This window comes from Schistocerca cancellata, chromosome 5 (genome assembly GCF_023864275.1).
Source record: "Schistocerca cancellata isolate TAMUIC-IGC-003103 chromosome 5, iqSchCanc2.1, whole genome shotgun sequence".
Taxonomy (NCBI): Eukaryota; Metazoa; Arthropoda; class Insecta; order Orthoptera; family Acrididae; genus Schistocerca; species Schistocerca cancellata.
This window is the reverse complement of record NC_064630.1, coordinates 243,035,154-243,062,914: the sequence shown is the minus strand read 5'-3', so window position 1 is coordinate 243,062,914 and position 27,761 is coordinate 243,035,154. Positions and strand designations below refer to the sequence as shown.

General features: G+C 42.5%; 1 protein-coding gene across 4 annotated transcripts in view; it reads left to right on the top strand.

Annotated features, from left to right (window-relative positions):
• The window catches only part of LOC126187864 (protein 60A), a 437,325-nt gene that overhangs the window by 388,144 nt on the left and 21,420 nt on the right, over positions 1-27,761 (top strand). For 2 of the 4 annotated variants that reach the window (XM_049929183.1, XM_049929184.1), the window contains exon 3: positions 13,742-13,893. The exons of the other annotated variants lie outside the window; for them this stretch is intronic. In XM_049929183.1, the coding sequence (XP_049785140.1) occupies positions 13,742-13,893 (152 nt within the window). The remainder of the gene's footprint in view (positions 1-13,741; positions 13,894-27,761) is intronic. 4 annotated transcript variants of the gene reach the window in all.

Sequence of the window (27,761 nt, the reverse complement as noted above, 5' to 3'; positions counted from 1 at the left end):
TACAGAACGAGCTGCAACTTTTTCGATGTCGTCCGCCAGTCTATCTGATGCGGATCTCACACCGCAGAGCAGTACTGCAGAAGAGAGAGGACAAGCCTAGTGTAAGCATTCTCTTTAGCAGACCTGTTACATTTTCTCATTGTTGTACCAGTCTCTGGTTTGCTTTCCCCACAACATTGTCTTTGTGATCGTTTCAATTTCGCTTATTCTAATTGTAATCCCTATGTGTTTAGATGAGATAATGACCTTTAGATTTGTGTGATTTATCGTGTAACTGAAATTTAGCGGATTCCGTTTGGTACTCATATCGATGAATTCACTATTTTCTTTATTTGGAGTCAATTATCGCTTTTTTACACCATATAATATCTTGTCTAAATCATTTTGCAATTCGTTGCATTTTATGGAAAAGAATGTCGGTAAATTACTATGTTCACTTCAAGTAACCATGAATAGGAGATGTTAATAGGTAAAACTATAGAGAAATTCGCAGCTGACGTGAAGATGAAGCTTCTTGTTACCACCTCAAATGGTGTTTAAAAAGCAAATCAGTCAGGTTCTGTGCAACAACTGCGTGCAAATCACACTTTATCGATTCGAGCGAAAAAAAGGGAGTCGCTTGTGCAGACTATGAATGCTATACAACAAAGCCAATGAAAAAAAGAAATGTTTACTTGCAAAAATCCTTTAACTGACGTGGTGAAATCTGGAACGTTGGAGAGAATAATTTTCAATATTACATCCGAAACTTCTTCTTATCAGTTGTAGAAATTAATTAATTGGTTTTGTTGGACTCTTGCGGTGCACATAATGATACTTATTTTTTGTCTTTAGGACAACGAAAAGATTGTTAATATAATTCGGATTGCACCTGGAACTAATAGTGCGATTCAGCCTCTCGATAAAAGAAATTTTTCGACAATGTTAAGCGCTATTCAGAAAGTTCTCGGTCAGTATGATTTCCGATAGCTCTTCGTCATTTTACGTTTATCACTGGAGCAGTGTTGATAAAGCTCAGTCATTTGTGCATTGTCAGTTTGCGTCAGCAAGTTTTACGAATTTGATAAGGTACGCCTGATGCAAAGCACAATATGCGGGACAACGGTCACTGCCATTAATTCTGCCTAAATGAAACAAGTAATTACTGTGAAGTGCCTGAATGCATTAATTTTTCTCTTATCAGATATGTCAGAAAAATGTTTGTTTTCGTCATCCTATAGAACACTTTGCATTTTTGTGGCTGCTGCAGGAAATAAACAAGGAACTGTTTCATTGTTAGTAACACATACATGATTAAAAAATTATCGCAAGAACTATGCTACAGGACTTGTTATAAAATACAGGGTGTACATAAAGTTTGGGAACACTTTCAATTATTTATTGCACAAGGAGGGTGCGCGATCGTGAATGAACATTATCGTGCTAAACTACATTAAAACGTTAAAATTAAAATTGTGACATTAAAAACTAGATCATATTTAGCCGTGTACATATTAAATTAATAAAATTGCCATTTTTTTAAATTTTAATTTTAAAATTATGACATTAGAAATCAGATCGTGTTTAGCTGTATACACATTAGAATTAATAAAATGGGCATTTTATTAATTTTAATATATGCAAGGCTAAATACGTCATAATTTTAGTTGGTTCAAATGGCTCTGAGCACTATGGGACTTAACATCTGAGGTCATCAGTCCCCTAGAACTTTAAACCTAACTAACCTAAGGAAATCACACACATCCATGCCCGAGGCAGGATTCGAACCTGCGACCGTAGCGGTCGCGCGGTTTCAGACTGAAGCGCCTAGAACCACTCGGCCACACCGGCCGGCCCATAATTTTACTTTTAATCACTGTATATATAACTTTATACAAAAATTTGTAGACACAATAATGTGCTCTTTTGTTTTCTTCCTCACAGTCTGTTTCAACAGAAAACTTGAATATTAGGAAAATTATATTTATTGTTTCTGGGCTTATAATTAGAATACTTCTACGCAGCCTGAAACGTCCAAAACTTTGTGATACTACTCGTTCACAGATTAAAAGTAAGCGAGATAATTTAAGTGAAGCTACTATCATGGGTGGAGAGTCTCTATCATGGCCAGTATGCCAATGATCCCAATACATTTACCTGTTCATTCCAAGCAACTTTAATTCAATTCGACAGCAAGTTTCGTTGTAATGTAATAACAACAAACAAGCCTCAAGGGCAAACATTCAAATAATTTGGAACTGGTTTACGATCACAGTGTTTCTCGCGTACTCAGTTGTATTTTGCCTTTTCAAGAACTGGTAGTTCAGAAAGCCAGTTCAAGCTGTTAACACAAAAGTACCCAAAAAACGAAAAATGTTTATCAACATTAAAAACAAAAAACGATAACAAAAGTTTTTTTCATTCATATTCTGTAGGATTTGCGAGGCCGGGATTCGAACGTGGGTCTCCTGTTCACTAGTCAGATGCGGTAACTACTACGCCACCCTGGCTGGCACTGCAGCTAACACAACTGCACGGAATACGCTAGCATGCCTCCCTCCCTAATACAAACTCCAGTTCAGCATCAGCCCATCTTGATGTTTCCCTTCTTACCTAATAGATAAAGTTGAGACTTAATATGTCTCTAAAACATATAATTTATCAGATCTATATGGTTTATTATAATTTTGAGTCCCATATCCACAAAGCGGGCGAATTCGCGACGTGGTGCCAAAATTTGCGTCCTGACACAATTCCTGTGAATACCCCAGCTTAGGACGTACATATAGTTTCCGTACATATAAGGAGCGATCAAAAAGTTTATATTTGAGGGCATTGCTGCACGGTATATGCAACGTAGCACACGACACGACACCGATGCAGGTATGTTGTTGTTGTTGTGGTCTTCAGTCCTGAGACTGGTTTGATGCACCTCTCCATGCTGATCTATCCTGTGCAAGCTTCTTCATCTCCCAGTACTTACTGCAGCCTACATCGTTCTGAATCTGCTTGGTGTATTCATCTCTTGGTCTCCCTCTACGATTTTTACCCCCCACGCTGCCCTCCAATACTAAATTGATGATCGCTCGATGTCTCAGAACATGTCCTACCAACCGATCCCTTCTTCTAGTCAAGTTGTCCACAAACTCCTCTTCTCCCCAATTCTATTCAATACCTCCTCATTATTTATGTGATCCACCCATCTAATCTTCAGCATTCTTCTGTAGCACCACATTTCAAAAGCTTCTATTCTCTTCTTGTCCAAACTATTTATCGTCCATGTTTCACTTCCATACATGGCTACACTCCATACAAATACTTTCAGAAACGACTTCCTGACACTTAAATCTAAGCTTGATGTTAACAAATTTCTCTTCTTCAGAAACGCTTTCCTTGCCATTGCCAGTCTACATTTTATATCCTCTCTACTTCGACCTTCATCAGTTATTTTGCTCCCCAAATAGCAAAACTCCTTTACTCCTTTAAGTGTCTCATTTCCTAATTTAATTCCCTCAGCATCACCCGAATTTATTCGACTACATTCCATTATCCTCGTTTTGCTTTTGTTGATGTTCATCTTATATCCTCGTTTCAAGACCCTATCCATTCCGTTCAACTGCTCTTCCAAGTCCTTTGCTGTCTCTGACAGCATTACAATGTCATCGGCGAACCTCAAAGTTTTTACTTCTTCTCCATGAATTTTAATACCTACTCCGAATTTTTCTTTTGTTTCCTTCACTGCTTGCTCAATATACACATTGAATAACATCGGGGAGAGGCTACAACCCTGTCTCACTCCTTTCCCAACCACTGCTTCCCTTTCATACCCCTCGACTCTTATAACTGCCATCTGGTTTCTGTACAAATTGTAAATAGCCTTCCGCTCCCAGTATTTTATCCCTGCCACCTTCAGAATTTGAAAGACAGTATTCCAATCAACATTGTCAAAAGCTTTTTCTATGTCTACAAATGCTAGAAACGTATGTTTGCCTTTCCTTAATCTAGCTTCTAAGATAAGTCGTAGGGTCAGTATTGCCTCACGTGTTCCAACATTTCTACGGAATCCAAACTGATCTTCCCCGAGGTCGGCTTCTACCGGTTTTTCCATTCGTCTGTAAAGAATTCGCGTTAGTATTTTGCAGCTGTGACTTATTAAACTGATAGTTCGGTAATTTTCACATCTGTCAAAACCTGCTTTCTTTGGGATTGGAATTATTACATTCTTCTTGAAGTCTGTGGGTATTTCGCCTGTCTCATACATCTTGCTCACCAGATGGTAGAGTTTTGTCAGGACTGGCTCTCCCAAGGCTGTCAGTAGTTCTAATGGAATGTTGTCTACTCCCAGGGCCTTTTTTCGACTCAGGCCATTCAGTGCTCTGTCAAACTCTTCACGCAGTATCATAACTCCCATTTCATCTTCATCTACCTCCTCTTCCATTTCCATAATATTGTCCTCAAGCACATCGCCCTTGTATTGACCCTCTATATACTCCTTCCACCTTTCTGCTTTCCCTTCTTTGCTTAGAACTGGGTTTCCATCTGAGCTCTTGATATTCATGCAAGTGTTTCTCTTTTCTCCAAAGGTGTCTTTAATTTTCCTGTAGGCAGTATCTATCTTACCCCTCGTGAGATAAGTCTCTACATCCTTACATTTGTCCTCTAGCCATCCCTGCTTAACCATTTTGCATTTTCTGTCGATCTCATTTTTGAGACGTTTGTATTCCTTTTTGCCTGATTCACTTACTGCATTTTTGTATTTTCTCCTTTCATCAATTAAATTCAGTATCTCTTCTGTTACCTAAGGATTTCTAGCAGCCCTCGTCTTTTTACCTACTTGACCTTCTGCTGCCTTCACTATTTCATTCCTCAAAGCTACCCATTCATCTTCTACTGTATTTCTTTATCCCATTCCTGTCAATGGTTCCCTTATTCTCTCCCTGATGCAGGAGTATAAGCACCGAATCTATAGGCAAGGGATTAGAGTGGCATTCGTGTCTTTCCGACGTGTGTGCGGTAAATGCAGAAACGTGGACTATGGCAACGTTATTACCAAATGCGTCCAAACAGGACGAACGTGCTGTTACTCTTTTCTTGGCTGTTGAAGGATGAATATTGGTAGACATACGTCGGATAATGAAGAATGTGTATGGGGCAGCATGTGGAATGGTGCACCAAGGAGTGTTGCTGCTTCATGATAAGCATGTGCCCATACCGCGAATGTCGTAACCCATGTTACTCCAACTCTAGTGGGAGATCTCTACCCATGCGATTCTTGCGCCTTAGATCTCACGTAATAGACGAGACGCCGAAATTGGGAAAATTTTCCACTGGACTTCGGGATACGGACAGTGTTTCTTCTCTCGCTACATCCGCGATTGGTATAGGAAAAGGACGGAGGGGTGGGGGATGAGGAGATGATATACACGTCCACTGTGTACCTCCCTCGCTAAGAGCCATACGATGGTTTGCGGAGTGGAGGTGTTGGTGTTGTCTGCGAAAAAATGGTTCAAATAGCATTGAGCACTACGGGACTTAACTTCTGAGGTCATCAGTCGCCTAGAACTTAGAACTAATTAAACCTAACTAACCTAAGGACATCACACACATCCATGCCCGAGGCAGGATTCGAACCTGCGACCGTAGCGGTCGCTCGGCTCCAGTCTGTAGCGCCTAGAACCGCACGGCCACTCCGGCCGGCTCTCTGTGAAAACTGCAACAGTGAGTGTATAGGAAGCGTGCTAAACAGAGACCTGGAAAGGGGTAAAGATACTTTGCCGGTTCTCTAATACACGTGTCCCACTCTCATGGACTTGCGTCATTAGATACTCGATGTAGAACTCGAGAAAATGTGACAAGATGGCGTGAACGTGGATTTAATCACCGAGAACAGTGGTGCCGGCTAGACGCGCTGGAATTGTATTCAGATCCCCGTCCGACCATTCAAATTTGCATTTTCTGTGAAGAAAATTCCGGGATGGTCCCTTTGAAAAGAACCCGTCCGATTTCCTTCTGCATCCTCCAGTTCGCGGTCTCTAATGATGTCATCGTCGAATACGCACTATTCTCCTTTTGCCCCTCTTGAATTTTGTCTACCGTTGGCGGTATTGCTCTTAGCGACGCCTCTGCCACTAACTAACCTTTTTTCATGTGAGAACAGCTGTAAATATTGTTCAACAGAAACGAAAGGGGCGGGCCGCCACGTGAAACACTCATTTACTGACACAAGTCCGTTCGAGCGGTGCTACAGAAGCCATATGAAATCAGTTGAGTCGCTTGTTGCTGAGCCTTTGACCTCTCCTAGACTTTTCAGTCGTGTTTGCCAGGCAGCGGCGCTTCTGAGCTGTAGGAAGCGACGCCCAATTCAAGGCTGACGTCATGCGAGGCACTTGTTCCACGGAATGCGACAAGCGCACGCTACGCCGAGAATCACACGCGCACATCTTCCTCTGCCTCACGTTATTCCACAAATTGTTGAGGCTCCGTGAACGGTGCAGTTCTTTGCGAAAACTGTGATTTATTACATCCGCATGTTTTGCATTCTACCGTATTTTTGGATGATAATAGTTTTCTCTTGGCTAAGAGATTCTGAGCGCGAAGGTGCTATTGGGATCTCTCGACGCGGATGTCGTCAGAAGAAAAAGCGTATTCTTCTCTTAATTTTCTTTCTTTTCTTTTCCTTTTGTGTGTGGATTTTTTTTCCCTTTTTACAGCTTTCCAGCCCGGTACAGAGTTATAATGGGACGGGGAAGCATGACACACCAATATACACTGCTTACTTCGAGCTTAACCTCGCCCACGAAGGATGTCTATATCATCTTTCAGGCTCTGTCTTGCTCAGTGGCGCAGCTAAAGGGGCGGGAAAGGGGCGGGAGGGATGCGGTGCGCACCGGGTACCAGCACCGTGAGATTCGTGTATCATGTTAGGTTCTGTGGCACAGGTTGTAAAAATATTTATTTTTTTCGTCATTTCATCCCTGACACTTACGGAGTTGGACGGGCAACTGGAGAGCTTATTGACTTGGGCTTGGTCCTTTTGCACACATACGAAATTGTACCGCTAAAATAGCGTGTAAACAACAGTTATTCTCACGCCGTACATGAGACAGTATTGTCAATTATCTTACACTGTCCGGTCACATTAATGTGACAACCTACAGGGATGTGGAGCCACGCCGACTGCAGTGGCGCCGCCAGCTACGCTAGGTTTCTCGTTTGAGGACCCATGCCGCTAACAACCCGATAGAGATGGTCCCACAGAGACTTGATTGGGTTTAATGGCTCAAATGGCTCTGAGCACTAGGGGACTTAACTTCTGAGGTCGTCAGTCCACTAGAACTTTGAACTACTTAAGCCTAACTAACCTAAGGACATCACACACATCCATGCCCGAGGCAGGATTCGAACCTGTGATCGTAGCGGTCACGCGGTTCCAGACTGTAGCGCCATTTGAACCATTTGTGAACAATCATAGCTCCGTAGATAACCGCAAACTTTTTTCCATGAAGGCAGTGCCCATTACTTTGAAATAATAAACAATTTTATTAATTGTGGTCATACTGGTTGCGTTTCGGAACCGTGACTGTGTGAAATAATTGTTTATTTGTATTTTCTGCTACCAGTTACTTTTATTTGTTCTGTGTTTAATTCAACACATTGCAACTCATTTGGAGCCTGTTGTGCCCGTTTTCAGGCGTTTATGCATACAGAAAATTGTTACTTAATAATAAATTTCCCTGTTTTGACATAAACGTTTTGTTCGCTTTACGCTGCTTGAGTGGTAGCCGATTTTTTTTTCGCAGGTGGGGGTGGGGTGGGAGCGGGACAGTTGTTGATCAGAAATTGATGTACAGTGATGCCTTCTTCTAGTGTGGATCCGTGTCTCATTATTTATTGTGACTGATGCCATAGCCTTTGCGGGATGCAGATAGTTTTGCATTAGTTATGGTGCGTGAATCGTATGATACATTTTTTTATACGGCAGTTGTTCACTCACGATTCTGGCATCCCAAAGCGTCGTTTGCATTATTGGTACACTGGCAGAGCTGTTGTGTAACATTACGCAAGTGCACTCTTTGTTTGGGCACTGTTTCTTGACCTAATTCATTGCACATATTTCTCTCTATACACGTAAACACTATACACTTAATACAATATGGAGGCCTTGCAGTATGTGGATGTGTATCGACTATCGAATTTGTAGCGATATTCGCGAAAATGAGAGTCTTGAGGTCGTTTGTTTCACATTGGCACATCTTAAATCTGTTGCGTTAGAACTGGCTGAAGGCTGCTGAAGAATTTTGAGTTTTTGAATTCGGTTAACTCATTAAGAATATTATCTCCATTTTTTGTATTGAGAAAGAAAATTTTCAATTCGTCTATGATATCCATTCTTTTACTTTTTTCTTTTTTGTGCAAAATTTCAAAGTTGTGTTCGAATTTTAAAGGGCGATCTTAGTCTTTAACGTGTGTTTCTATTGCAGATTGTTACCTTTATCTAGCAGTTGGTAGCAGTCTATACGTTCTTTAAATCGAGTTCTGAAATTTCTGCCTGTTTGGCCTATGTAATATTTGTTGCATTGGCTGCAGGTAGTTTTTTAAATGCCAGATGCATCAAGATCTGTATCTGGCGATTTTATTGAAGTTGTTGCTGGTGCCGAAGCTGACTTTTACATCTGTCTTTTTGAATAGCGTGCTAATTTGTGAGATATTATACCAAGATATGGAAATTTTACCTATTTAACTGCTGGGGTGCTGTCAGTTTTGAGTGTAGTTTGATGTTGTTTTTCAGTTTTTTTTATCTGTTGTGACATTTTATTAAAGAGTAAAGGATCGCGTGCATAGTTTATTGCGGTTCATTTTATGGTTTCTATTTATTTTTCGAGTTCTCTATGATGAACTGGGAATTCGTGGGCTCTGTATAGTTGTGCCTGTACCAGTAGGTTTTCTGTAAAAACTGAAGCCAAATTTTGATTTGGTTTTGATATTTTCATATCAACAAAAAGCATGGTGGTGTTCTCTTAAGGCTCAAGAAAGGGATCCCATTAATGAAGGACCAGAGTGGGGGAACGATGCTTTACAATAGCAGATGAGAGCAAATTCAAAGCCTTTAGGACAGACAGAAGAACTGTGATACAGCGAAATCCAAATGCGCTACAGGCTAAAGATTTGCAACTTATTGTAAAACTTGGCTGGGGAAAGTTTTTTGGTAAGGAGGTGCATTTGTCATCAGATGCGACGGAATTTACTTATGACCGACAGCAAGCAATATCTCAGCATCCAAAAGTATTTACAGAGAATCGTGAAGAAATTGTGAATTAGATTTACTCCCAAAATGTTCCTCTTCATACCTTGCTAAAGAATAGTCTCTTTATAATGGTAAGTAAATTATTTAGACACGATCTCAGTTATCAGAACTTAATCCATACAGTTTTTATCGCACGAACTCAGGAGTACTACAGCCAACTCGAAATAAGATATGAAAAAGGAGCTGAAGAAAGAATGGGAACTAATTAGGCCTGAGTGCACCGTAAAATACAGTAACATGCAAGAACTTTTGGAAGCGGTTATAATGTCAAAGGGATATACTACGAAGTATTGAGTTCCAGTATTATTCCTGTTTTCAAGAGCAATTACGTTGCGACTCACAGACAGGCCCGTGGACGATATACGCAGATGTCAGCATTTGAGGGAGGAGGTGTAGCTGGGCTCAAAGAGAGCTGTTTAAGTAATCTGCGAATCCCTCGACATTTGAATAGGAGCGATGCACTATTCAACAATGTTGCCAGAAACGGGTGAACCATGGCCGAACACAGCGTCAAGAAGGAAGCGGTCGGCCTAGAGAGCAGATACAACGCGAGGACGGAGCAATCGCTAGAGAGGCTCTCAGAGCCCCGGATCCATCCGACGTGCAACTGGTGCTTCAGTGATCAAAAGGACCGTTAACAGGCGGCTAACAGAAAGGGGACTGAACGCTTTTACAGTGGTGTCAAGCACATTCGACCTGAAGTATTATTGCCTGGAGTAGAATTGTTTTCGATGAGGAGATCAGCTTCGAACTGAGTACCGGTGCCAGCAAAGACATGTCTGGAGACGCCTTGGATGGCGATGGGATACAAACCTGACTGTGGCCTGCCATACAGCCCGACAAGCATGAGTGATGGTCTGCGGTACCATTTCATTTCATAGCAGAACCCCTTTGGTTGTTATCCGTGGTACCCTTACGTCCACGATATTCTACTCGTTTTGTTGCCCATCATGGCAAGCCATACTGGAATTACATTTGAGCAAGATAATGCCCGTCCGCATACGGCGAGTGTTCCTACCGCTTGCCTTTGTACTAGCCAAAGCCTACCTTCGCCAGCAAAGTGGTCGGATCTCTCTCCAGATGACGACGTTTGGTGCAGGGCACTCCAACCAACTTGGGATTCTGACGATCTAACTCGCCAAATGGACATACTTTGGCACGATATCCCTCGAATGTCATCCAATGACTATAGCAATCAATGCCAAGCCGAGTAAATGCTTGCATAAGGGCCAGAGGTGGACCAACACATAACTGACTTGCTCAATTTGTGAAACTCTCCTTCTTGAATACGTCACCCACAATCATTTGTTTGTCTCTATATGTACGTCACATCTATCGATTTTCGTCCCGTTCGGTTAACTTTTGCGTAGTGCCTGGTTATTTTTTTTTTTAATCTCGGAGGTTATTATTTAAAAATTGTCTTATTGTCTTACTTAAGAAATCATTTTCCATATCATAAATTTATTAAGAGAATAGTTTTTCGTTTCGCGAATTTCATTTGTTTCTTACATGTAAACTGCGGACACCCCTTTTACAAGTTTCCAATTCACTCAGGATTTCTTAATGCAACGTGCCTATGGAGTCCATGAAATGATTACTTTTACGAATCAATAGCAGAAGCGCTTCTGAGGTATTAGGTATCGACCCATGCTGAAACTCCCATATTAATAATTGGTGTAGCCTCCATGAGCGGCAATGCAGGCGCAGACTCTGACATCCAGTCGGTCGTACAGAAGGCGAATGCTGTCCTGGGATACGTTACGCACTGCCTGCTCGACCTGTTCATGTAGTTCTGTAAGGGAGTTGTTGGTTGACGAGTCGCGCGAGCCACTTCTCCTTCCATCATATACCACACGTGCTCGATTACAGACAAGACCAGGGAAGTAGCTGCACGTCATGCAGACCATGTTGAGTTTCACAGGCAATGTGTGGACGAGCATTATCTGGCTGGAGCAACACATCACCTTCCTGTTGCAAGAACGGCAAAAGAACCAGTCTGACAACATTCTGCACATTCCGAGCGCTGATTAGCGTTCCCTCCAAAAACACCAAAGCTGAACGAGAGTTGTAGCTTATCGCACCCCAGCGGTAGCGCCAGCGTGTCGTCGAAGAATGCACTCTGTGTGACAGCACTCACCAGGTCTAGGTCTACAAGCAAATGACCATCACTTGCGTGCAGTCGGAATCTGCTTTCATCACTGAAGACTATAGCGTGCCATTGCATCTTCCAAGTGATCCCCTGACGGCAACAGCGGGGCCGTGCACGTCGACGCTGTGGCGTGACTGGAAGATGGGCAGAGGTATGCTTGCCCGTAGTCCCACTGCTAATAACCAGTCCGCAACAGTCTGTGTTGACATGTCTGAGCTCACAAGCCGTGTTACCCGTGCTGTACTAGCTGTACGTCTGGCTCTCCTGCCCTTAAAATACGACGATCCTGGCGAGAATCTGTGCTGCGTGGACGTCCAGAATTCGTCTACAGGTATGAGAATGTTCACGTGAATACTGATACCAGCGTTGTTGCACAACTGACGCAGCACGTCCAACTTGTGTGGCAATTCTCCGAAAGGACCATCCAGCCACTGGAAGGTCACAATTTGACCCCTTCCAAGCTCGCTCACTTGACTGTAGGAAGCACGACTGCATCTCCGTGGCATGGTTGCCTGCTTCCTTCACACGTTTGTACCACACTGAGCCTTCTGACTGTGAACATTTCCTATTAAAGTACTGATATACACTCATGCTCATAAATTAAGAATAATTGCAGAATGTGTTGTCACACAACGTGGCTGTGCACAAAACTGGCGCTAATAGCATAGGCGCATAGGGAACACACACCACACAGATCTGTAAGTCCACGGTATTGGTGATAAGTTGAGAAAACCGTCCCGAAACACATGTGTTACAAAACGACACTGTTTCCTGCGCATGTACCCCGACATCAATATGGGATATAATCAACATGCACACGTACACAGGCCGCACAACGGGTTGGCATACTCTGGAGCAGGTGGTCGAACAGCTGCTGGGGTATAGCCTCCCATTCTTGCACCAGTGCCTGTCGCAGCTCCTGAAGTGTCCTAGAGGTTTGAATACGTACAGCGATACGTCGACTGAGAGCATCCCAGACGTGCTCGATGGGGTTTACGTCTGAAGAACAGGCAGGCCACTCCATTCGTCTGATATCTTCTGTTTCAAGGTACTCGGTGGGGCCGTGTGTTATCATCTATCAGGAGGAAGGTGGGACCCAGTGCACTCCTGAAAAGGCGGATATTCTGGTGCAAAATGACGTCTCTATACACCTGACCTGTTACAGTTCTTCTGTCAAAGACCTGCAGGGATGTAGTGCACCAGTCATACTCCCACCCCACACCATCAAACCACGACCTTCATACAGGTCCCTTTCAAGGACATTAAGGGGTTGCTATCTGGTTCCTGGTTCACGCCAGATGAAAACCCGTCGAGAATCACTGTTCAAACTATAACTGGACTTGTCCGTGAACATAACCTGGGACCATTGTTCTAATGACCATGCACTGTGTTCTTGACACCAGGGTTTACGGGTTCTCCTGTGATCAGGGGTCAGTGGAATGCACCTTGCAGATCTCTGGGCGAATAAACCATGTCTGTTCAGTCGTCTGTAGACTGTGTGTTTGGAGACAACTGTTCCAGTGGCTGCGGTAAGGTCCCGAGCGAGGCTACCTGCAGTACGCCGTGGCCGTCTGCGGGCACTGATGGTGAGATATCGGTCTTCTTGTGGTGTTATACACTGTGGACGTCCCGTACTGTAGCGCCTGGACACGTTTCCTGTCTGCTGGAATCGTTGCCATAATCTTGAGATCACACTTTGTGGCACACGGAGGGCCCGTGCTACGACCTGCTGTGTTTGAGCAGCCTCCAGTCGCCCTAGTATTCTCCCCCTTAAAGCGTTATCAATATGTGTTCTTTTTCCAACACACAGTCACCAATAGCACGTCTGAAACGTCTGCACACTTACTCGCTGCAGCGTACTCTGACATGCACCAACACACCTCTGCGCATATGGACTGCTGCCAGGGCCACTTTGCGACGACTACAGGTCAAATGCACCGCATGGTCATACCCCAAGGTGATTAAACCCGCAAACCGCCCACCAGAGCGCTGTTTCACCATGTATCAGCATTGTTCTTAATTTATAAGCATGAGTGTAGATGGCTCTCTGGTAACTGTGCCACTACGGTAGCTGTTGCCGAACGACATTGAAACCATTATCAGTATATCTGCTATCCCCCAGGTGCGTACGACGTCATCAGATCAAAATCGACGTCTTTTTGCCAGGTTTACTAATTTTTTCTCCCAGTGTATATGCTAAAATAAAAGGCGTAAATAGTGAGGTGGCCAAGTAGGAATGACAGACTATATGTAGCTGAGGATAACGGGACCGACTTTGACGAATTGTGTTTGTGGTCTGATCGTTCTAGGGAGCACCTGTCGTACCTGGACAGCGTCAACTCGACCACCACGACGGAGGGCTGGCTGTCGCTGAACGTGACCTCGGCCTTCATCGACTGGGTCGTCTTCCCAGACACCAACAAGGGGCTCTATCTGTCGCCGCAGCTAGACTCGCGACCAGGTGAGTGCCTGCTCTCGGCACAGTGCTAACTGCACTGCACACCTCTGAGAAAAGACCTGACCTACAGCATCAATGCTTCTTCCATTCTTGTTGCATTTTTTGTTTCTTTTGTTGTTGTAGCTTGACAGTTGCGTCCCAATTCTGGATCAGTCGAGAAGGAAAATTGCACACTCTCTCAAAAATAAAAGCTCATCTGGTTTCGATGGTGTTTCCAATAGAGTGCTAAAGATTTGTCCCCATTTAATAAGCCAAGTCTTATCTGAAATACGTAATGCGTCTCTAACTCAAGGCATTTTGCCAGAATGAATTATGCATTGGTAAACGCCTCTTTTGGAGAATGAATTGTTAAACGCCTCTTTTGGAGAATGATAAGACAGAAGTCAATAACTACCGACCTGTAACTTCCTGGCAGATTAAAACTGTGTGCCCGACCGAGACTCGAACTCGGGACCTTTGCTTTTCGCGGGCAAGCGCTCTACCATCTGAGCTACCGAAGCACGACTCACGCCCGGTACTCACAGCCTTAATTCTGCCAGTATCTCGTCTCCTACCTTCCAAACTTTACAGAAGCTCTTCTGCGAAGAGCAGAGAAGTATTTTGGAATAGTATCTCACCTTAGTAGCAATAATATCCACAGCAAATCGCAGTTTTGGGTTTCAGAAGCGTTGCTCTATTGAAAATGCCATTTACATGTTCACTCACCAAATTTTACAAGCAATAAATAGTAAAATAATGCCGGATAGTATTTTCTGCGCCCTATCTAAGGTATTTGACCGTGTGAATCACAGTATTCTCCTAGACAAATTGAACTTTAATGGAATAAATGGTATAGTCAACCAATAGATAATGTCGAATCTAACCAAAAGAATGCAGAAAGTTGTACTTACTAATTCGACCAATATAATCTGGGGACATAGTACTGATTAGGAAGAAAAGACGCAAGGGGTTCCTCAAGGCTCCGTTTTAGGTTCACTATTATTCCTCATGTATGTAGACGATCTTTCACCTAACATACAACAAGCAGAATTAGTTCTTTTGCAGATGATACTAGTATTGTACTCAATGCCAAGGATGTATATGAAAACAGAAGAAATGGTAAAAGTTGTTCTCATGGTGTCACTCTTAGTTTTAAAAAGACACAGCATATTCAGTTCTGCACATCTAGGAGGATAGTTCATGAAAAGGGGGTGAAACTCATATAGGGTATTCCGTTAACACGACCTTCGTTCGCTGCCAGGCCACTTGGAGCGCTGCAAATTTATCAAAACCATAATTCGCTTTCTTATTGGCTGGTTTCTAGTTTTCCATGTTTCTTTTTGTCTCATAGTGGTTGCACCACATTGTGCTTCTGATTACGACTTCTCGTGTGCATTGCACTCTTCGAAGTGCATTGTAAATATGTTGCTCGTATTTTGATTGAGTTCTGCTCGCATCCGTAATACTAAGTGGGATAAATGATCACATATTTGCATTTGTTTTCTACAAAACAGACGCTGGTTCGTGACATAATTTTCTGTGAACTTACGTATATTTTTTATTGCTTACGAATATGTGTGTGGAATGCTCGGTTTAGATGTCGGGGGTGAGCAAGGGGCACTCTGCATTGTGTGTCGATGGGCAGGTGGAATATGCTGCAGGCGACTTCATGTCCACCATCACAGCTACAGCCATCCACCTCTTCATCTTGAAATATCCAGTCAGCTTTCCAGCACGCCAGAATAGAGGTGGCCAACTCGAAAATAAAAAAAATTCTTTCTTAGCTCTCGATTCTACTTTGTCTATTTTTGAACTCTGGATGCCACAAGTTAAAAGGCGCTTCATCTGTTTTGTACATTTATTAATTCCATAATTGTTGGAACACTTATTCCATTAATTAAATTACTGAAAAATGAAAACAATTCTTATTGTCCATATAGTGTACTGCTTATTTACCTTCACATATTCCCCCTTCAGTGATCCATAAGTCGCTTCACACGTTTCTGGAATTATGGTTAATGTGCAATGTCATATTCGAGTGCTGTGTTGTAAACACGAATAGCTGTCCCCTGTATCAAGAAATCGGACTGTCACAGTTTGCCTGACTTCTGTACATATAGCATTTCTCTAGAGAGTATTCTGTTTTGTGAAATGAGAAGCCACTGTACTTAGCAAATACTCTCATCCATTCGTAAGCAATTTTTATATTAAAACTTGACTTCCTCCACTTGCAGCTCTCGAAACAAGTTTTGCTGAATGCATTTACTATCTTGACGTAATACCTTTGGCTTATTCCAAGTATGTTTCCTTTTCTGCCGTCGCTTTTCTTCCAAATACACACACAATGCAAGTGTGGTAGTAACAACTGTAGCCCATAATAACAAGTTGTTGTTCGCCATCTTGATATTTGACGAAAAATATGATGACAGTGCAATACCCCGTTTTAGCGCCACGTCAAACATCTTTGTCAAAGAAATTTGACGAGTATTTGATCGTATTTCTTTTCGAAAGAAATATGATAGAGTAATACCGGCATATATTCAACATAAGCAAGCGAGACACAGTGTGTAGGATAAACTTTTTTTTTTTTTCAAGTGCAAAGCACGAATATGACCTTACCCAAACTGTTGCTGGCAACCGGCAACAATGCGAATTCGGTGCCCGTGTTAGGACCGGTGCTCTAACCATCGTCCATGACTCGGAAAGTAGTGCCACTGAATTACGCGGCATACTGTGAAACATTTCTTAAACTAACTCGTGCGCTACCCCTTCGGCGCCGCTGTTCCCTGCGGCGACAGTGACCTGGTTAAGTCTACAAAGAGCGCCCACTGTCTTGTAAGTATTCCCCACCTCCCACAAGCTCGCAGCTTCCGAGGCGACGCGCCTCCTGGCCAAAGTGTTACAGCCTCACCTCCTGCTGTCGTCATGCAACCTTGCAAAATGCGAAACGAATAAAACGAGCGGCCTGCCGGGCAAGGCTTTCGCTCCTGTAAACAAGTCGTCCCCCCTCTTCGTGTGTGCGTGTGTGTGTGTGTGTGTGTGTGTGTGTGTACCACGCAGTTGCCTCGCGCATGGCTCGCTAAGACATGAATCCAGTTGCCTTGTTCCGTTTTCCTTGAAATACGCAAAGAATATACTGAGAAGCTGCAAATAAATAATTCCATTTTACAGCTGAAGAAAATAAAAGAGTGTACCGAGATGCTGCAAATAAAAAATTCCATTTTACAGCTGAAGAAAATAAAGTGGATAGAGTCAGTATGAATTAAACCAATGGATACTAAATGATGCAGGTCAGAAATTCGTATATCAGCTTATAGAATGTGTGTTGTGGTCCTCAGTCCGAAGACTGGTTTGATGCAGCTCTCCACACTAGGCTATCGTGGGAAAGTTTATTCACCTCAGCGATCTTCATGCACTTCAACCTGCTTACTGTGTCGAACCTCTTTCCTCCCTTACAATCACCCCACCCAACCCCCAAAATGCCTCACCACACCCCCGAAACACCCCTCCACATACACAAACTTTCCTTTATTATCTAATTAACTATTTCCTGATGCAGGAGGATACATTTCATCACTCGAGCCCTTCTTTTACTCAATAGATGCCATAACTTTCCTTTCTATTCAGTGAGATTCAGTACTTTCTAAGGTACTCCACCCACTTATCTAATCTTCAGCATTCTACTGTAGTTTCACATGTCAAAATCTTCTATTTTCGTCTTGTCTTTTCTGATTATTGCCCACATATCACACCTGTCAAAGTGGGCACTCCATTAAACACTTCCAGAAAAGGATTCCCAACACTTAAATTTATGTTAGATGTTAAAACATCTTTTTTCGTAAAAGTGTTCCTTGCTGTCGCTAATCTGCATTTTATGTGCTCTCTACTTCAGCCATTGTCAATTATTTTGCTGCCAAAATAACAATGCCATTTGGCATCAATATTCTGGAAGAAACTTGCCTGATCGGGGTGGACACACACTCACACATAAACTGTAGGATATTGTGGTAACGAGGGGCGTTTGAAAAGTCCGTGCAAAGTCCGAGAGATGGCACCACCGACGTGTATCGAGGTCATGTTTAGTTAGTAGCATCTTTGGAAAGAACGCACACCAAGATTCAGCCATATTGGTCTATTTCCTTGTGTCTGGCATTCGTGTGAATCAAGGAAGTCGAATGATTGTCAAAAAATAGACGAAAAAGAATTTCGTGTGGTGATTAAACATAACTTTATGGCCGGCCGCGGTGGCCGTGCGGTTCTGGCGCTGCAGTCCGGAACCGCGGAACTGCTACGGTCGCAGGTTCGAATCCTGCCTCGGGCATGGGTGTGTGTGATGTCCTTAGGTTAGTTAGGTTTAAGTAGTTCTAAGTTCTAGGGGACTTATGACCTAAGATGTTGAGTCTCATAGTGCTCAGAGCCATTTGAACCATAACTTTATGAAAGGCAAAATGCCTCAGGAGACTAAAGAGAAGCTTGATAAACATTACGGTGACTGCACATTCGATTAGAACAGTTCATAAGTGGTTTCAAAATTTTTTAAGTGGCCATATGGGCACAAGTGATACTGAAAGTTCTGGACGCCCTGTGGAGGTTACGTATCCAGAAATCATTGATAAAATCCATGATATGGTGATGGATGACAGAAGAGTTAAGGAGCGTGAGATTGCTAGTGCTGTGGGCATCTCAAATGAATGGGTACATAATATTTTGCATAAACATTTGGACATGAGAAAGCTGTCCGCAAGATGGGTTCCGCACTTGCTCACGCTTGACCAAAATTGGAATTGTGTGAAGTGTTGCAAAGATGGTTTGCAGCTGTTCAGGAAAAATCCGCAGGACTTTAAGCATTGTTTCGTCACTGTGGATGAAACATGGTTACATTACTATAGTCCTGAGACCTAACAACAGTCTAAACAATGGGTTACCAAGGGAGAATCTGCACCATTCCTTCGGCCAGAGAGGTTGCGGCGACTGTCTTTTGGGATTCGCAAGGGATAATCCTCGTCGACTATCTGGAAAAGGGAAAATTATTACAGGTGCATATTATTCACCGTTATTGGACCGTTTGAAAACCGACCTGCAATAAAAACGGCGGCGATTGGACTGCAAAAAAGTCCTTTTCCGTCACGACAATGCACGAGCACAGACTTAGCAGTTGTGGTCGCAAAATTAATGGAAATAGGATTCCAACTCGTTTCACATCCCCCCTGTTCTCCCAACTTGGCTCCCACAGATTACTATTTGTTCCCCAATTTGAAGAAATGGCTGGTGGGACAAAGATTTTATTCAAACGAGGAGGTGATTGCAGCAACTAATAGCTATTTTGCAGACTTGGACAATTGTTATTATTTGGAAGGGATCAACAAATTAGAACAGCATTGGACGAAGTGTATAAGTCTAATAGGAGACTGTCGAAAAATAAAAAAAAGGTTTACCCCAAACACGTAAGTAGATTTTATTTTTGCACGGACATTTCAAACGCCCCTCGTACACTTTGAGTGTGGGCATTCAGTTCCTCCGTGAGCGTCGTTGGTGCATGTGAACGTGCTGCTATGTGTCTCCCTACCGCCTCCCACACGTGCGCGATAGGATTTCAGTTTGGGGAATCAGCAGGCCTGTCCATTCACCAATATGCTCTCTTACTAAGAGCTCTTCCATTTGCGCGGTTCGATGCATTCGCGCATTGTAATCCATAAAAATTAAGTCAGGACCGAATGCTCCCTGGAAAATATGTTCATGGTAGGAGAAAAAGTTTGGAAATTTTAGATAAGTTCCTACCAAACTGCTGAGGTCATGGGTCCCTAGGCCTACACACTACTTAATCTAATGTCAACTAACTTGCGCTAAAGACAACACACACACACACACACACACACACACACACACGCACGCATGGCCGAGGGCGGACTAGAACCTCTGAAGGGTGGAGCCGCGCGATCCGTGGTAAGGCGCCCTAGACCGCGCGGCCACACGGGTAAGGAAGGAGCAGAGTGTCAAAATAAGGCACAGCAGTGAGTGTACGGTGTTCAAAGATAAGGAGCTCTGCACGCCCATGCTGCATTATCCTTCCTCACGCCGTAACACCTGGACCACGAAAATGATTATCTTCGACAATGTTCCTGGCCATATTACATGTACCAACCTTTCGCTAGGTGAAGGTACGTCCAGGACTGTGCAACATTATCATTTTGGTGGCCCAGGTGTGGGGAGGTATACAAACCTCACCTCCCAGTGTGCTTGTGACGCTCTATTCCTTAGCCATGTGTGTCTTTTCAGGGGGTGAATTCGGCCCTGATTTCAGTTTCATTGTTATGGTGAAAATGCACGACCGCATCAAACACTGCAGCTAGAGGAGCTCTTAGGACGAAAGAATATTCGGCGAACTGACTGCCCTGCCCATTCCGATGATTTAAATTCCACCGACCATGTGTGGGTTGCGAGGCGTGATAAAAAAATAACAGGATTTTTTTTTTTAATTTCGCGGGGTTTATACATGAGATTTTAATTTTTTTCGTGCTTCTGATGTATCTTAAATCACTTAATAAAGGCAAGGCCTCCGGTCCAGATTGTATACCAGTCAGGTTTCTCTCAGAGTATGCTGATAAAATAGCTCCATATTTAGGAGTTATATACAACCACTCTCTCACAGAAAGATGCTTACCTAAAGACTAGAAAATGTTCAAGTCACACAATAACACTTCGTCAGGCAATCACAGTGTCACAACTTTGAGGTCGCTGAGGGTGGCAGCAGTCAAAAACAGTCAACATGAAGTGTTCCAAACAGTGTCGACTTGTAACGATCAATAGGTGGAGGACGACGGCCAACTTAACGTGCCTTTAGTGTACCTAGTCTTTTGGGACTCGCAACATACTAATTTATTTAGGTTACCAACTGATAACAGGATCGGTACATATGAGGCCAGCGGTGCTGTCCCGCAAAGAAGTTTAACGATCAATGATTTAGAAAATGGTCAATGAATATACAATGCTGTACAAAAATTAAGAATGAAAATAACTTTCGCATGATGTGTAACTGCCAAGTAACACAGCTTGACGAAACTTGGACCAGACATAGAAAGAACTGCTACAGTATAGAGCAGTAGGTAACTGAAAGAAATAAACAACGAGACGAAAAGAAATGACACTTTGTAGAAATACAAAAAGGGAAGTAGGAGTAATCCGCTGAATTACAGGCCTTATCACTAACGTCGATTTTCAGTAGGGTTTTTGAAACATATACTGTATTCGAACAGTATGAAGTACCTTCGAAGAAAACGATTTATTGACATATAGTCAGCACGGATTCAGAAAATATCGTTCTTGTGAAACACAACTAGCTCTTTATACTGATGAAGTAATAACTGCTATCGACAGGGGATGTCAAATTGTTTCCATGTTTTTAGATTTCCAGAAGGCTTTCGACACCGTTCCTCACAAGCGTCATCTAACCAGACTGCGTGCCTTCGGAGTATCGCCTCAGTTGTGCGACTGGATTCGTGATTTCCTGTCAGAAATGTCACAGTTCATAGTAATAGACGGAAAGTCATCGAGTAAAGCAGAATAATGTCCGGCGTTCCCCAAGGAAGTGTTATAGGCCCTCTATTGTTCCTGATCTATATTAACGACATCGTCTTAGATTGTTTGCAGATGATGCTGTCATTTACCGTCTTGTAAAGTTATCAGATGATCAAAACGACATGCTAAATGATTTAGATGAGATATCTGTATGGTGCGAAAAGTGACAATTGATCCTGAATAAGGAAAAGTGTGAAGTTATTCACATGAGTACTAAAAGAAATCAGCTAAATTTCGATTACGCGGTAAGTCACACAAATCTGAAGGCTGTAGATTCAACCAAATACTAAGGGATTACAGTTACAAATAAACTAAATTGGAACAATCACATAGATAATATTGTGGGTAGAGCAAACCAAAGACTACGATTCATTGGCAGAATACTTAGAAGGTGCAACAGGTCTTCTAAAGAGACTGCTTCCACCACGCTTGTCCGGCCTATTCTGGAGTATTGCTGTGCGGTGCGGGATCTGCATCGGGTGGGACTGACGGATGACATCGAAAAAGTACAAAGAAGGGCAGCTCGTTTTGTACTATCGCGAAATAAGGGAGATAGTGTCACAGACATAATATGTGAATTGGAGTGGCAATCACACACACACACACACAAACACACACACACACACACACACACACACACACACACACCACACACACACACACACACACACACGCGCACGCATGGCCGAGGGAGGACTCGAACCTCGCTGCGACGGGATCTTCTCATGAAATTTCAATCACCAATTTTCTCCTCCGATTGCGAAAACATTCTGTTGGCACCCACCTACATAGGGAGAAATTATCATCACGATAAAATAAGAGAAATTAGGGCTCGCACAGAAAAATTTAAGTGCTCGTTTTTCCCGAGCGCCGTTCGAGAGTGGACTGGTAGAGAGACAGCTTGAAGGTGGTTCATTGAACCCTCTGCTAGGCAGTTAACAGTGAATAGTAGAATAATCAAATAATCGCGTAGATGTAGATGTACATATGTATTTCCAGCTGTTATGAATATTTAGTTTATTGTTGACAGTCGAAAAGGTGATACGTGTTTTCGAGTGCTCGGCGAATTTTAATTTCGAAAAAGATGGAGCAAAGAATTTGCATTAGATTTTGCTTGAAACATGGAATGAACTGCAACACCACGTTCGAAATGATGACTGTGGCTTTTGACGAATCAACTACGAGTAAGACCAGTGTTTACGAACGGTGTAAACGTTTCAAAGAGGGAGAAGACACAGAAGATCGCCCTAGACGCCCTACCACGTAAAGTACTGACGTCAATGTGGAAGAAGTAAGGAAAATAGTTCTGGAAAATTGCCGTGTCATCATTAGAGAGTTTGCTGATGGTGTCGGCATAACCTTTGGCTTATGCTAACCATTTTTTGGATGTTTTTGATATTAAACGTGTAGCAGCAAACTTTGTTCCGAAACTGTTGAATTTCGACCAAAAACGACATCGTGTAGACGTGGCCCAGAAATTGCTGGATGAAGTCGACACGATCCAGAACTTCTAAGCAATGATATAACAGGTGACGAAACATAGGTACACGGGTGTGACGTGGAAACCAAGGCACAATCGTCCCAATGGAAACTGCCTGAAGAGCCAAGACCGAAAAAATATGACAAGTTCGATCACATTCGAAGGTTCTCCTCACTTTTTTCTTCGATTACAATGATTGTGGATCATGAGTTCATGCCTGACGGTCGTCCGATCAATAAGGAATACTTCGTAGAAGTTAAATTCCAATGCATGAAGCAATCCGAAGAAAACGACCAGGATTGTGGCAAAACTGCTCATGATAAAGCTCCCGCTCACATCTCAATGCTTGTTAGTGATTTTTTGTCAGAAAACGAAACTGTTATGTTGCTGCAGCCACCGTGTTCACCGCGCATGTCCCCCTGTCACTTCTTTCTATTCCCGAGACTGAAGAGAATCATAAAAGGACGTCGTTTTGACATCATTCATGAGATAACAACGGAATCGCTGAAGGAGCTGAACGCCATAACGAAAAGTCAGTTCCAGAAGTGCTTCCAAGAGTTGAAGAAGTGCTGGCACAAGTGTATTATACGCGAATGGGACTACTTTGTAGAGGACAAGCTGATGTTGGTGAATAAGTAAACATTCTTTAAGAAAAACGAAAATTACCGTTGCTCTTTTGTCATACCTCGTATGTCATGTAAATGCGTTCAGCATATTACCATCCAGCAGTTGTCAACCGCAGACATGGAGGAATGCAACGCCCTCTTACAGGAATTCCTTACCACCCTTTTGGCCAGCACGAGAGAACGTTGCAAAAAGCATTCATTGCAATTCGTGGTGATTAGACACCCTATTAGGAACCGTATTCTGCTTTATGCAATGTCCAGGGGACCATCATGAATCGCAGTGACTTTAGTGCAATTATTGTATTTCTACAAAGTGTCATTTCTTTTCGTCTCGTTGTTTATTTCTTTCAGTTACCTACTGCTCTATACTGTAGCAGTTCTTTCTATGTCTGGTCCAAGTTTCGTCAAGCTGTGTTACTTGGCAGTTACACATCATGCGAAAGTTATTTTCATTCTTAATTTTTGTACAGCATTGTATATTCATTGACCATTTTCTAAATCATTGATCGTTAAACTTCTTTGCGGGACAGCACCGCTGGCCTCATATGTACCGATCCTGTTATCAGTTGGTAACCTAAATAAATTAGTATGTTGCGAGTCCCAAAAGACTAGGTACACTAAAGGCACGTTAAGTTGGCCGTCGTCCTCCACCTATTGATCGTTACAAGTCGACACTGTTTGGAACACTTCATGTTGACTGTTTTTGACTGCTGCCACCCTCAGCGACCTCAAAGTTGTGACACTGTGATTGCCTGACGAAGTGTTATTGTGTTGTTTTTGTGAGCAGATATTAAATGATAACAGTAACTGTGTTTACATTTAAATGCATTGTGCAGCATGAGACACCATCACAAATGTTTATCAAATGTTTAGAATATAATTTTTCTTCTACTCGTTGCACTGTATTACAATAGCATCAATTTAATTCATATTCCTTACTACAGATACGTAGCTCATTTGAAGATAACCGTCTCCACAACATCCATTCACGAATGACTACAGGGCAAATGTTTTTAAGAGTAGTTTGCAAGAAACAACCTGAGATGAAATTTATAAAGAACAAAATGCCAATATAATATTTAATCTGTTCCATGATAAATTCATATCAGTATTTGAAAATAGCTTTCCACATAACCTAATCAGCAGGGACGATAAGCAGGGATGTAGACAACCATGGATCACTAGGAGTATTAAAGTATCTTGTGAAAAGAAAAGGGAATGTATCTTTTGGCAAGAACAAGTAGAGATCTCGCAGTCGTTGCATACTACAAAAACTAAGAAAGGTTATTAAAAATCAAGAAACATGCACATAATGTCAGAAATTAGTACGTCTGACAACAGAATTAAGGCAATGTGGAATATAGTGAAGCAAGAGACGGACAACCAACCACAGAAGAGAATAGCATTACTATTGAATTGAATGGAAGGATTATGAATGACAAGTCACAGGTAGCAAATGTATTTAATAATCTTTTCTTAAACATAATAGAAAGCATAGGAACCAACAGTTCAAGAGAAAGGTCACAGCAATATGTTGAGGAAGTTACTCTCATAAAATTACATCATATGAACTTTCTACTTCTGAAATTAAGAGGTCTACTTCTGAAATTAAAGAGGGTCATACATTCTCTCAAGAATAAAAGCTATTCTAATTTTGATGCTGTTTCCAACAGAGTGTTAAAGATTTGTTCCCATATAAATAAGTCTGGTATTGTCCAAAATGTGTAAAACTTCACTAACTCAAGGCATTTTTCCAGAGTGACTAAAATATGCCATTGTTAAACCCCTCTTTAAGAAAGGTGATAAGAGAGACGTCAGTAACTACCGACCTATTTCACTGCTGGCATCTTTTTCCAAAATTTTTGATAGGTGATTTATTCTAGAATAGTATCTCACCTTGGCAACAATAATATCCTCAGCAAATCACAGTTTGGGTTTCAGAAGGGTTGCTTTACTGTAAATGCCATTTACATGTTTACACACCAGATATTACAAACATTAAATAACAAAATAGCACCAGTAGGTATTTTCTGTGACCTATCCAAGGCATTTGATTGTGTGAATCTTAGTATACTCCTAGATAAATTGAAATATTATAGGATTGGTGGTACAGCCAACCAATGGATCATGTCATATCTAACCAAAAGAATGCAGAAAGTTGTAGTTAGTAGTAATTTAACCAACAGAATCCAGGGACATAATTCTAACTGGGGAGGAATCACGTATGGGGTTCCCCAAGGCTCAGTCTTAGGTCCATTACTGTTTCTCATATATGTAAATGAACTACTGTCTAATGTACAACAAGCAGAATTAGTTCTTTTTGCAAATGACACCAGTATTGTAAGCACTCCCAGTATACATACAGAGCCCGCCCGGTTGGCTGTGCGGTTTAACGCACGGCTTTCTGGGCGGGAAGGAGCGCCTGGTCCCCGGCACGAATCCGCCCGGCGAATTTGTGTTGCGGTCCGCTGAATCGGCCAGTCTGTGGATGGTTTTTAGGCGGTTTTCCACCTGCCTCGGCGAATGCGGCCTGGTTCCATCGTACAATATGCGTTAGATGAGTATGTGCCAAGCAAGATCGTAAGAGATGTGGTACAACAACCGAGTTAGAAAACTGCTGCGGAAGCAAAGGGAACTTCACAGCAAACATAAACATAGCCAAAGCCTTGCAGACCAACAAAAATTACGCGACGCGAAATGTAGTGTGAGGAGGGCTATGCGAGAGGCGTTCAATGAATTCGAAAGTAAAGTTCTATGTACTGACTTGGCAGAAAATCCTAAGAAATTTTGGTCTTATGTCAAAGCGGTAGGTGGATCGAAACAAAATGTCCAGACACTCTGTGACCAAAATGGTACTGAAACAGAGGATGACAGACTAAAGGCCGAAATACTAAATGTCTTTTTCCAAAGATGTTTCACAGAGGAAGACTGCACTGTAGTTCCTTCTCTAGATTGTCGCACAGATGACAAAATGGTAGATATCGAAATAGACGACAGAGGGATAGAGAAACAATTAAAATCGTTCAAAAGAGGAAAGGCCGCTGTACATGATGGGATAACAGTTCAATTTTACACAGAGTATGCGAAGGAACTTGCCCCCCTTCTTGCAGCAGTGTACCATAGGTATCTAGAAGAGCGTAGCGTTCCAAAGGATTGGAAAAGAGCACAGGTCATCCCCGTTTTCAAGAAGGGACGTCGAACAGATGTGCAGAACTAAAGACCTATATCTCTAACGTCGATCAGTTGTAGAATTTTGGAATACGTATTATGTTCAAGTATAATGACTTTTCTGGAGACTAGAAATCTACTCTGTAGGAATCAGCATGGGTTTCGAAAAAGACGGTCGTGTGAAACCCAGCTCGCGCTATTCGTCCACGAGGCTCAGAGGGCCATAGGCACGGGTTCCCAGGTAGATGCCGTGTTTCTTGACTTCCGCAAGGCGTTCGATACAGTTCCCCACAGTCGTTTAATGAACAAAGTAAGAGCATATGGACTATCAGACCAATTATGTGATTGAATTGAAGAGTTCCTAGATAACAGAACGCAGCATATCATTCTCAATGGAGAGAAGTCTTCCGAAGTAAGAGTGATTTCAGGTGTGCCGCAGGGGAGTGTCATAGGACCGTTGCTATTCACAATATACATAAATGACCTGGTGGATGACATCGGAAGTTCACTGGGGCTTTTTGCGGATGATGCTGTGGTATATCGAGAGGTTGTAACAATGGAAAATTGTACTGAAATGCAGGAGGATCTGCAGCGAATTGACGCATGGTGCAGGGAATGGCAATTGAATCTTAATGTAGAAAAGTGTAATGTGCTGCGAATACATAGAAAGATAGATCCCTTATCATTTAGCTACAAAATAGCAGGTCAGTAACTGGAAGCAGTTAATTTCATAAATTATCTGGGAGTACGCATTAGGAGTGATTTAAAATGGAATGATCATATAAAGTTAATCGTTGGTAAAGCAGATGCCAGACTGAGATTCATTGGAAGAATCCTAAGGAAATGTAATCCTAAAACAAAGGAAGTAGGTTACAGCACGCTTGTTCGCCCATTGCTTGAATACTGCTCAGCAGTGTGGGATCCGTACCAGATAGGGTTGATAGAAGAGATAGAGAAGATCCAACGGAGAGCAGCGCGCTTCGATACAGGATCATTTAGTAATCGCGAAAGCATTACGGAGATGATAGATAAACTCCAGTGGA